The following is a 12,482-nucleotide window of genomic DNA, read 5'->3' as shown; positions in this document are numbered from 1 at the left end:
GCCCTAAGTTTTTGCATGTCAGCACACATCTCAACAATTAAAAGGGAACACTAGAAAAAATAAGTCAAAAAGATCATCTGCCTGAAAGGAGCTATTTTCTCTTCATTTTTTGAAAATGCAGCCTCATGGAGATCTACCATGTTGGATGTCCCAGTTGGAAAAGATCCACATGGAGGTTTTGATTCCCAGCTGGTATTGGACATTTATGTTTCAGCACCAAGACTGGTACTGAGGAGCAGAAAGGATAACTACTCAGATAAATTGGACCCAATCAGAGCTGTGAAATATACCATGCAAACGGAACTTTATTCCATTTGGATACAAGCAATGAATATGTCCTCTCCGGTATAGATCTCTAATCATCTTTAATAGCACTTCAGAGGAAAGTAATTGAAAGTAATTTCCTTTAATCTTGTGGAGCCAAAACTAGCTTTTTGTGTGACGGTTTTCTCTTAAAGGAAAACACAGTTAATATTGCAAAACGCATTCTCTTCCGCAGCTGATGTGTGGTAGGGTGGTTCTTGTCCTAAGAGGCAGGTCTTTAGTGCCACCCACCATGCAGGAGGCTGGGACATCGTACCGCACTGCCCCTGAATTAACTAGGCCCTCAACCTCTTCTGTGCCAGGTCATATCGCTGCAGCCTCGCAAATCCAGGGGACTCCTTTTCCAGCCAGGGTCCACCAGCTGAGTAAAGTTGGCAGACATCTTCTAGATGCTCAACTGCAGCTGATACTTCTGTTGAGGGAGGTCTGACATCATGTTCAGTAATGACTAGAGTGTACTTAGGTAACCTATGAGATGATTTTCAGTGTAATTGAGGTGCAAATCACATTGTTGAAAGCATTTCCCTCCAGGCTTCAGTTTTGGAACTGAAAAAGGCTTCAGTGGTGGGGTGGGGTGAAGTGTTTCTTGAAGTAACCTTACTCCCTGACAGAGGCACCTCACCTTTGCCTCTCATTTGCGAGTTAAACATAACAATGTCAAATCAAAAGGAGAAAATGCTGGAAACACTCAGCAGGTCAGAGGCAGCATCTGTGGAGAGAAAACTTAGGGTCAGCATTTCAGGTCAGTAACTTTTTGTCAGTCCTGCTGAGAGTATCCAGCCTTTTCTGTTTTTATTTCAGAGTTCAAACATCTGCAGTATTTTACAAAGGAAACCGTCCTAAGAGATTTGCTACTACTTAAATGTTTGAGAAAGTAAAAGGGAATTTTGTAAATAACTACTTGGCCTGTGGTTTTCAGAACTCTGGGCCAGGTATGGTGCAAGAACAATATACAAAACAATTATGAACAGCTTTAAAACATTGTGTCACTTCAGAAAAACAGTTCCAATGTTCTTGTGCAGTAAAAATAATAACACATTAGATTAAAACTACATCTGCCTAAATTTCATGGTGTTATTTCAGAGTACACTATATAATAAACGGGATATAATTGCCTAAGGACCACACTATCAAGGTACTGTAACTGATGCAAAAATCCACCCTAAGTCATGTGTGCTTGTGCAAGAATTCCTAAAATACACTACTACATTGATTTTATTATTTTGTGAAATTTGAGAATCTCAGTGCTGTCGATGTTCTTGCACCAAGTTCAGCATCAAGCATGCCCAGAAGCAGACTAATGCTTAGCTTGCTGTACACTGTACCAATAATATGCCCTAAACTCACAATAGCAGTGCAATGTTGTTGCCCACTTGACAGCTCCAAAGAGTAAGTGTACTGTCCTCCCTACGTGTATGTGTCTGTACGCAGTTAGACAGCCAGCCAAACTCCTTTCAATAATGACATGGGAGTCAGGATGTAGCGTCCAAGCTCCGGTGTTTAATAATGCCACACTTGCATGAGGTCAATGAAACAATACAAATCAGTTGCATTGGGTTGGAGTAAAACTGAGAAAGACAAAAGAAAGAAATGCACCTTGTTACATACATGAGATATAACTAACATCTAAACATGAATATGTAATGAAACCATTCAACTCACAGGCAATGCTTTCGAAGGCGTAACAATGTAAGATTACAGTGGATTAACTTGCAGCACGCTCCATGCTGATGTGACCTCTTTGTTTGCTATCACTATACTACTTCCTGTTGAGCGACCCTACTGGTCATTTCCATTTACTGCCACCTACTGGCGGCAACAAAATGAAACTCCTGCAATTATAAGGCAGAACACTCCCCGCCTGGTGTCTATTAGATGCCACTACTTATAAAACATACAGAACTGTGGAATCAATAACACTCAGTCCTCCTTAGGTAAGAGGAGTACGACCTCTGAGATGGGTCTGAAGAACTTTTTGACCGTCCCTTGAACAGTGGCCTTCACCTCTATCTTTCGCACCCTGTCGTCTTTGCTGGGGAAGACAGGTGACACGACCCATAGGCCACTCATTGCGGGATACTTGGCTTTCTTTCAGTAAGACGATGTCACCTTCTCAGAGACTCCGACGAGCCTCGTTCCACTTCCGCCGGCTTTGCAAAGTGGGAAGGTACTCGGTGCGCCAGTGGCTCCAGAACTTACTGGCCAAGGCTTTTACTCTTCTCCACTGGCTCTTCAGGAGGTCTTTGTCAGTGAAGTCTCCAGGAAGAGTGGGTACACAGCCCTTCTGTGTGAGTAACATGTTTGGAGTTAAAAGGAATGGTGAATCTGGATCGGAAGAAACAGGAACAAGGGGCCTCGCATTAATGATTGCTGACACTTCAGCCATGAAGGTGCACAGCACTTCGTGCGTCAGCTGAGGTGGTCTGTTCTGTCGCAACATTGAGTCCAGAATGCGCCGCGACACTCCAATCATGCGCTCCCACGCACCACCCATGTGTGAAGCATGTGGAGGATTAAATTCCCATGTGCAACCTTGCTGGCTTAGGTATGTCAGGATGCTTGGCCTTTGGTTATGTTCATTCCCTAACTCTAGCCCTCGACAGGCTCCAATGAAATTTGTTCCACAGTCGGATCTTAACTGCTTTGCTGGCCCGCGGATGGTGACGAATCTTCGTAATGCATTAATGCAGCTGGACATGTCCATGGACTCGATCACTTCTATATGCACAGCTCTTGTGCTCATACAAGTGAATAGCATAGCCCAACGTTTGCTATGAGCGGCGCCTCCTCTGGTGCGGCGAGTAGTGATAGTCCAAGGGCCAAAAACATCCAGGCCGACGTATGAAAATGGTGGCGATGAACTAAGTCGTTCTGGAGGCAGATCAGCCATCTTCTGCTCCTCCGTTCTCCATCTGAGCTTTCTGCATGTGACGCATTGGTGTAAGACAGATCCAATCAACCGTTTGCCGCTGACAATCCACAAGCCGGCTGCTCGAATGGCTCCCTCAGTGAACTGGTGGCCCTGGTGTTCTATCAGTTCATGGTGGTGTCTTGTGAGCAATGTTGTGATGTGGCTTTGATGTGGCAGGACAACAGGACTCCTTTCTTGTAAGCTCAGTTCTGCATGCGTCAGCCGTCCTCCAATTCTGATGAGGCCGTCATTCAAAACTGGATTCAGTTTCCACAGTGAACTGGTCTTGGTAATGGTTCTTTTTTCAGCAAGTGCTCTGTACTCCTCAGAGTACGCCTGAACTTGAACTGACCTGATGATAATGTTCTCAGCTGCAGCCAACTCGTCTGGGGAACGAGGCTTCCTGCACCAGTGCCAACCTCTGCATTTGTTTGACGAGCTGCCAGGATCGGACTTGTGAGAGCGAGCCACATGGATTAAGAAAGCTATGGCTCTAACGAGCGATCGCCAGGTTGAAAAGCGTTCAAAGCGCTCACAGGTAAGTAGGCTCTCTTGGGTGCGAGTCATTAAGCTGATCACATGAGGACGGACCTCCACATCTAGATCTGGGCTGATGAGCTTGAATGATTCTTGTGCCGTATGGTCAGCTTGGTCAGGTTTGTGTAAGAAAGCTGGCCCGGTAAACCACATTGTATTGGAGAGCTGGGAGGCAGGCACTGACCTGGTGGCAAGGTCAGCTGGATTCAGCTCTTTGGGCACATAGTGCCACTGGTCGGGGCATGTTGATTGTCTTATTCGCTGAACTCTGTTGTGTACATATATGAAGAATCTCTTTGACTCATTGGAGATGTAACCGAGCACAACTTTGCTGTCACAGTAGAATTTCACTGCATCAAGTTTGAAATCTATCTCATCCAGGATGAGATCCGCCATCTCCACCGCTAATACTGCAGCGCATAACTCCAGGCGTGGTATGGTGGGCTCTGGCTGGGGTGTCAACTTCGCCTTTCCCAGGACAAATCCCACGTTGCTTTGGCCCTCATCATCCAGGGATCTCAGGTAGGCTACCGCGCCAGTAGCTTTCTCGGACGCACCTGAGAATACACACAACTCGGTGCGTTTGGATTTGGAGAGTGTGTCTGGTGAGTAGGTGCATGGGATATGAAGATTTTTTAGATTTTTGAGAGACTTTCTCCATGTCTCCCATTCTGTTAACCTGCCTTCGGGGAGTGGAGAGTCCCAGTCGCTCGTGTCTGTGCAGAGTTCTCGTAGTAGGGCTCTTCCCTGAATAGTCACGGGCGCCACCATGCCGAGAGAGTCAAAGAGCGAGTTGACCGTTGACAGCACGCCGCGGCGTGTAAATGGCTTGTCACCTACAGACACTGCAAAGGTGAAGGTGTCAGATTCAATTTCCCAACGTAAACCAAGGCTTAGCTGGGCTGGCATGGTTTCGTCGCTGAGGTCTAAGTCTTTAATGTCCTTGGCGAGATCCTCAGCTGTGAAGGCCGTCATCACTGCTACACTGTTTGAGGCAATTTTGTGCAGCCTCAGGTTGGACTGTGCTAATGAAGCTTGAGTTCGTTTCAGCAGGTTGATGGCTTCTGCTTCTGAAGGTAAGGATATGAGGCCGTCATCAACATAAAAATGTCTCTCCACAAACTGTCTTGTGTCTGTTCCATGCTCGTGTTCTCCCTCTTTGGCTGCACTTCTGAGCCCATAGATGGAGACTGCAGGGGAGGGGCTGTTATCAAAAACGTGGACCCGCATCCTGTATTCAGTGATGTCCTTTGACATGTTGTTGTCGCGATACCAGAAGAACCTCAGATAGTTCCTATGGTCCTCTCTCACCACAAAGCAATAGAACATCTGTTGGATGTCTGCGGTTACTGCTACGAGCTCTTTCCTAAAGCGCATCAGCACGCCAAGGAGGGTGTTGTTTAGGTCTGGACCCGTGAGCAGAACATTGTTGAGTGAGATGCCACAGTGCTGAGCGCTGGAGTCGAAAACTACTCTTATTTGACTAGGCTTCTGGGGGTGATAAACTCCAAAAATCGGGAGATACCAGCACTCTTCTCCTTCTTTGAGTGGAGGTGCTAATTCAGCATGGTTACTCTCGAAAACCTTTTCCATGAAGGCAATGAACTGTTCCTTCATTTCGGGCTTTCTATCTAATGTGCGCCGCAGTGATGCGAGGCGTGACAGTGCCTGATCGCGATTGTTAGGCAGAAGAAGCCGGGGTACCTTGAAGGGGAGAGGCGCAACCCAGCTGTTCGCCTCACCTTTGTGAAATTCTTTCTCCATAATATTCATGAAAGCTTTGTCTGCGAAGGAGAGAGCACCTTTGTTGTCATCTTTCTTCTTTTCAAACACGGTGTGCCCCAGTTTATCGACAGCTCTGGTGTCAGCCGAGCACCCCCATGCTGTGTGAGAGAAATCACCTTGTTGCTCCCCGCCGTAGCTCGCTCTCTCTTTCAGGTGGATGTGACTTGGGCAGGGAGTGAGGAAAGAGGGTCGTCCTCTTTCTAGCATGTTGGTCTTAAAGGTGCTTATGTTGGGCTTGTGAGCTTGGCCTAGGCACACTTCTCCCACGAGCACCCAGCCTAAGTCGAGTCTTTGGGCAAAGGGGGCATCGTGTGGTCCGTTAACTTGCTCTCTCACCTTATGCACCCTCACCACATCTCTCCCAAGCAGGAGGAGAATCTGGGCCTTTGGATCCAATGCTGGGATGCGTGATGCTATGGGCTTTAGGTGGGCATGGTGAAGTGCTGTCTCAGGCGTTGGTATCTCCGATCAGTTGTTCGGGATTTCACTGCACTCTATCAGTGGCGGTAAGTCTATGCTCACCCCTTCACTCACTGCCTCGGCACAGAACCCATCTGCTTTCCTTCCTGCCATCTCCAAGAGTCCAGCACAGGTTCTCAGTGAGTAAGGGACTGGGCTACTCTCGACGCCAAATATGTCAAAAAAGTCTGACCATGCGAGTGACCGGTTACTTTGGTCATCGAGTATTGCGTACATGTTAAATGAGCGGTCGCGCTGTCCTTGTGGGTAGACTCTTACAAGGCATATTTTGGAACACAATCGTCCTGTGAGGCCTTGGCCACACACCTCAGTGCATATGGAGCTCACCGTTGGTGCAGTGGTAAGGGTTCCCTTTCTCTCGTCTCCGGGCTCAGAGTCTTTGATGGTTGGCTTTTCCGTTGTGGGGTAGGACCTGGGTGCATAGCTGTGCTGTGGCGGTCACTCTCACACTCCCTGCATCTCAACGCTATCCTACAGTCTCTCGCAGTGTGGGAAATGGAGGCGCAACGCCTAAAACATACCCCATTATCTTTGAGGTAGGCTCTGCGTTCATCTATGGTCTTGTTTCTGAAGCCTCTACATTTTGCGAGCGGATAAGGCTTATGATGGATGGGGCAGTGTTTTCCGGGATCGTCTTCATTCTTTGCTGCATCTATGCTGATGTCGTCTTTGCAGTGACATCCGTCTTATGCACAGATATAGGCATTCTTGTGCCTACGTACTTTGACATGGGCTTCTCATACTTTGAGGGTCCACTACAGTAGCTGGACAGGGCAAAGCTTGGATCATTTCTAATTCTGGCCTCTCTGCAGATAAAGTTCACAAAGAAGGAAAATGGGGGAAACCACATGTGGTTGTCTTCTTTGAATTTTGAGCCTACGTTGATCCATTTTTCTTGGAGAGGGTGGGGCAACTTCTCCACTATTGGGTTGATGCCACGAGCAGTATCTGAATAGGAGAGCTCAGGTAAGTATCCGTCTGTTTTGGCTGCCAGTAACTCCATTAAAAGGTCTCCGAGTTCTCTAGGCTTAAGGTAGTCTCTGTTACCTATTTTAGGAAAGTTTTCCAGCTTACTGAAGAGGGCTTTCTCTATCACCTCAGGAGCGCAGTAACACTCTGAGTCTTGCCCAGACCATTCTAAGGGCTGTGCTTGGGTCATTTGTGTACACAAACCGGATCCTTCGGGCATGTTGACGATTCTTTGCCCAGCCATGATGACAATAAATCCAACTCCTCACTAGCACTCAGGCTCAAGCCGCCAGTGGCATTAAGGAAGGATGACTGCCATGCTCTAAAACTCTCTGGCTTGTTGTCAAATTTTGTGAGACCTGTCCTTACAAGTTCTCTACATGCCAAATATTGGGCAATGGCTGTCATATTAGGAGTCTGTGCATGGGTTGCCAGAGTATGATCGCATTGGAAGGGCTGCGATTGGATGGGAGACTGCCATGCCGGATGACCTATTCTAGCCTTTAAAAATGGTTCTTTTTTAATGTGAGGAATTTTGGCATAAGTACCTTCCAAGTGGTTGGGAGCGGCGGATTGAGGCACAGGTTTCTTCGGGAGCGCTGCAAACTCTCCTTTGTGTGACCAGTCATCAATAACAAGGAAGGGGTCATCATCAGTGTAGCGTGAATGATCCACCTGAGTGACCTCATATTGGGCTGGTGATGGCGATTCCGTGTTCTCGTGCAATGGTTCAAAGTTTGGGAAGGAGGAGATGTCTGTGCGTGTCCTAGCCTGCTCCTGGACATAGTCGCTTGTCTGCCTCTCAGTGCTTTGAGGTGATGCAGGACGAGCAATGCTGCGGTGCTCTCCCACCTCTGCTTCTAGTGCCGCTTCCCATATCTCTGCCTCAGCAGTAGCGGCAGCTGCTTCTTTCTCGATGTGTAGTGCCTCCAGCATGGCGTCCAATGTAGCAGCCTCTGCTTGTAGTTGGACCTTCTCTTTCTCCAATGTAGCAGCCTCTGCTTGTAGTCGGACCTTCTCTTTCTTCACAGCCAGTTCCTGTTTAGCAAAGGTCACATGAGCCTGTGCCGCTTTAGCTTTAGCCCAGGCTCTAGCTGCTGCTACACTGGCTGTTGATGATCTAGATGAGCGTGTACTTCTTGAGCTGGTCACAGATCTCTGCTCGTCTTGGAAGCTCTTGCCGTCCATGATTGCACCGTGTTGCACTGCGAATGTTGCTTGTTGCGCCAGCTGATGACTTGCCTTTTTACTGTACTGTCCTCCCTACGTGTATGTGTCTGTATGCAGTTAGACAGCCAGCCAAACTCCTTTCAATAATGACATGGGAGTCAGGATGTAGCGTCCAAGCTCCGGTGTTTAATAATGCCACACTTGCATGAGGTCAATGAAACAATACAAATCAGTTGCATTGGGTTGGAGTAAAACTGAGAAAGACAAAAGAAAGAAATGCACCTTGTTACATACATGAGATATAACTAACATCTAAACATGAATATGTAATGAAACCATTCAACTCACAGGCAATGCTTTCGAAGGCGTAACAATGTAAGATTACAGTGGATTAACTTGCAGCACGCTCCATGCTGATGTGACCTCTTTGTTTGCTATCACTATACTACTTCCTGTTGAGCGACCCTACTGGCCATTTCCATTTACTGCCACCTACTGGCGGCAACAAAACGAAACTCCTGCAATTATAAGGCAGAGCAGTAAGGTTAAACCGTTTGTGCTGAATTATGAGCAGTTATATGCGTGGATTCATGCTCCCCCTAATACTATAACTTGATTATGGGTCACCCAAAGTTATTTCATGTGGAACTCTTACAATCAGCAAAGAGTTTTAATTTATTTGGACTATGCTCAAATGCAGGACTCAGAACTGAAAGGACAACATGTTGACTCAGTTCTGCACACAGACCACATATTTATAATTCTGTTCCAAATGTGTTTTTTTTTTTAATTTTCAACTAGGTACTAATGCTGCTTTGGTTATTTTTAATCAGAAAGTTAAAATCTGATGCCGAAACGCAAAATCATTTTGCACTACAAGAATCTTTACATCTCCAAAAAGAAGAGTATGAAAGGAAAATATTAGCTGAAGTTGCTAAAGCTCGCAGTGAAGAAAAGGCACTAGCTGAGGAACCCATCATTGTCTTACAAAGTAGACATCAGTCTGAAATAGACTACTTAAAATGCTTGCTGTGCAATAAGGAGGTTAACCTCAAAGAGGTTTATGATCGGGTGGGAACCATGACTGTCTTAGAATTGGAGCTGGAGACTGAGTTGCGAAACACAAGAAAAGCTTTCCAGGACTACATTAATCTCACCTACCCAAATTTAGCCCCCGGGCAAGCAGAATTCATCCTCCCACCTCGACCAATCTGCCAAGATTTATGTACCAGTTTGCCAACCTACAAACCCCACAAAGCTCAAAAACGTCCACAAAAGTAATAAAGAATACTTGGGAATGTTTCCAATCTGATTAAAATTGAAACATAATAATTACAAGACTGATCAAGAATGAAATCATTGCTTCTATAGTTACACTTGCATACCCACTGGCCCAGTACAGTAACAAAAGTATTATTGTCAATCATAAAAGATAAAATAATTATTTCAACTATATAGTGGAATAGAGGCCTCAGCAGGCCACAGAATCCCCAGATTTGGCACGACATTGGAATCTCAACATCAATATCCTTTTAAAAAGAATAAAAACAATTACAATTATGAGTAAACTAATTTTCAATTTGTTGCTGAATATTCTTATCTAAGCAAAGAGTGGTGATGACACCACAGATATTAGATTTATGGAGGAGCTTCTGATTCAAAAGGAAGATAAATAAATATGTACAGTTGAGATGACATAATTATTGAACCACCCTGAATTCATGATTGAATTTACTGTTGTTAATTCAATTCCCATACACTTACAGAAAAGAAGTGTGCTACAGTTAAATGTAGTTCTCTATATCTGATTTTGAAAGGGACATGAGTCTCATTCTTATCAAGAGATGCAAAAAGTGTACTGGAACTGTAGTGTATGTGCCTTTAAGAGCCCCATGTGTACTGTAATGCCGGTAATGGCCCCTTGGGCTATATAAGCCTGTATATTGTGTTGTATCAGTTAGTTCCCCTCCAGACTTTGTTTAGTAAACACCTATGAAACCAACTCCTGTCTTCAGTGTCTCTATCAACACACAGACACAACAGTGGTGACGAATTGGAAACGGACTTACCTGCAATTCGGCAGCACCTCAAGGACATCGATTCCTCTGGCGTCCAAAGTTGAAGAAAAATCAAGAAAAAGAAAAAGCTGTAGTTTCACCAGCTAGCCAAGCTGGTGGCAGGTACTGCAATAATCCTTCCTGGGCATCGGGCTGGGGCTCCAGCGGCTGGCTCTACAGCTGGGCCAAGCAGCGAAAGCGGAGGCAAGCAGTAACAGACGGGGAGGGAGCACTCGGGAGACAGCCGGCGCTGCGAGCAGGTCGGCGTTCAGACCTAGTGAGAGAGTCCGGCGGGAACGAGTCTCCAACTGTAAATAAATAAATAAATAAAAAGAACGGAAACCGCGGGAAACAGCGTTGTCATCGGCAGCAGCAGCGGGAAAGCGCCATATCTTTACTGCAGAAAACAAAGAAAAGCGCAGGAAGCGCCATTTTTTTTCTAGGATGCCTAAGTCTGGCAATATTGATGCTTTTGATAACGAGATAGAGGATTGGACCACATATGTGGAAAGAGTGGAGGTATATTGCACCGCAAATGGAATAGAAGATGAAAAAAAAGCTTCAGTACTACTAAATCTAATGGGCGCAAAGACATACGGGCTGTTACAAAATGTAATCACTCCAGCCAAACCAAAGGACAAGAATTTTAAAGAAATTGTTGATACCCTACAGGAGCACTTAAACCCAACACCGCTGCAGATAGCGGAACGATTCAAATTCTTCAAGAGAAATCAACACAAGAATGAAAGTAACGCTGATTACCTCACCGAATTAAGAAAGCTATCAAAACACTGCCAATTCGGGGCAGGACTAGCAGATTATCTTCGAGACAAATTCGTCTGCGGTCTCTTAAGTGAAGGAACACAGAAAAGGCTGCTCTCTGAAAAAGATTTAACACTAGACAAGGCTTTCAGTATGGCTGTATCATACGAAGCAGCCGCAAGAGGAGCTGCAGAGATACAACAAAAGACACAGGACTTCGGCACCCATGAAATGACACAGGGTTTCAAGAGATGTTATCGCTGCGGCAGATCCACCCATGACCAGAGGGACTGCTGGTTCAAGGACAAAGCATGCAGGCAATGCGGAAAGATTGGACACATTGCACGGGTATGCCGATCTGGACAAAAAAAATCCACAGACAGGAAAAAAAAAATCAATAAAGAAAAGTACGGAAAGGTACAAATGATGACGGACAGTAGCTCCGAAGACCAGAAGAGCGATAGCGACTCCGAAAACAAGAGACTAAGCTGTCTCAAATTACATAATGTAATTGCCAAAGATGATTACCAGACCATTTGGATTACCCTCACAATAGCAGGGTCCCCAGTTAAAATGGAGCTAGATACAGGATCAGCTCTGACCGTCATAATTTGATGGGATTACGAGCGGCTATTTCCGCATATACCTTTAAAAGACACATCCATTATCTTGAAAACATATATGGGGCAGAAAGTATACCCCAAAGGAAAAACAAGGGGGCCTGTTGTATACAACGGCAAGGAAATACAAAAGTTGTATTTATACATTCTACAAGATGGTGGTCCACCGCTGTTGGGACGTGAATGGATCAGGAAAATACGTTTAGACTGGCACTCCATTCAGGCACTGACGGTGACCAGTAAGAAAAAAAACGATGATGACGCCATACCTGAACGATTAAAAGACATCTTGGCCAACGCCAAAGAAGTGTTTCAAGAGAAACTAGGAACCTTGAAAGGCATCACTGCCTCAATAAAAGTGGAAGATGCAGCAATTCCCACGTTTTTTAAGGCAAGACTGGTGCCATACGCAATTCGTCCAGCAGTCGAGGCAGAGCTGGAGAATTTGGAAAAGGCAGGCGTATTATCCAAAATAGATTGGAGCAAGTGGGCAACACCCATCGTTCCAGTCATGAAGAAAGCATTGAATAATGATAAATCTGAAGAACAGAGAAAAATTCGCATCTGTGGAGACTTCAAGGTGACTGTAAACCCGGTCCTTCACACGGTACAGTATCCTCTTCCGAGGATAGAAGATATTTTTGCCTCACTATCCGGAGGGAAACGTTTCACCAAAATTGACTTGGCACAGGCATATCTGCAGATGGAGGTTGAAGAGGCCTCTAAAAATATCTCACGATAAATACACACAAAGGTCTGTACCAGTACAATCGACTGGTTTTCGGAGTAGCATCCGCTCCAGCTATCTGGCAAAGAGCTATGGAGCAAGTCCTCCAAGGGATTCCAGGGACTCGATGCTACCTAGAC

At 45.7% G+C, this 12,482-nt stretch overlaps 1 protein-coding gene across 1 annotated transcript in view; it reads left to right on the top strand.

Moving 5' to 3' along the window:
• Nucleotides 1-10,454, top strand: part of LOC147112893 (uncharacterized) — an 88,997-nt gene extending 78,543 nt beyond the window's left edge. The window contains exon 5 of the mRNA XM_085997659.1: nt 9,010-10,454. Coding sequence (XP_085853785.1) covers nt 9,010-9,457 — 448 coding nt within the window. The 3' untranslated portion in view covers nt 9,458-10,454. The remainder of the gene's footprint in view (nt 1-9,009) is intronic.
• The last annotated feature ends 2,028 nt before the right edge of the window (nt 10,455-12,482 follow it).

This window comes from Somniosus microcephalus, chromosome 9 (assembly GCF_052327205.1).
Source record: "Somniosus microcephalus isolate GS21.2 chromosome 9, FLI_Smic_1.0, whole genome shotgun sequence".
In the NCBI taxonomy this organism is placed as follows: Eukaryota; Metazoa; Chordata; class Chondrichthyes; order Squaliformes; family Somniosidae; genus Somniosus; species Somniosus microcephalus.
Note: the sequence above shows the minus strand (reverse complement) of the source record. Positions and strands in the feature narration are given on the sequence as shown.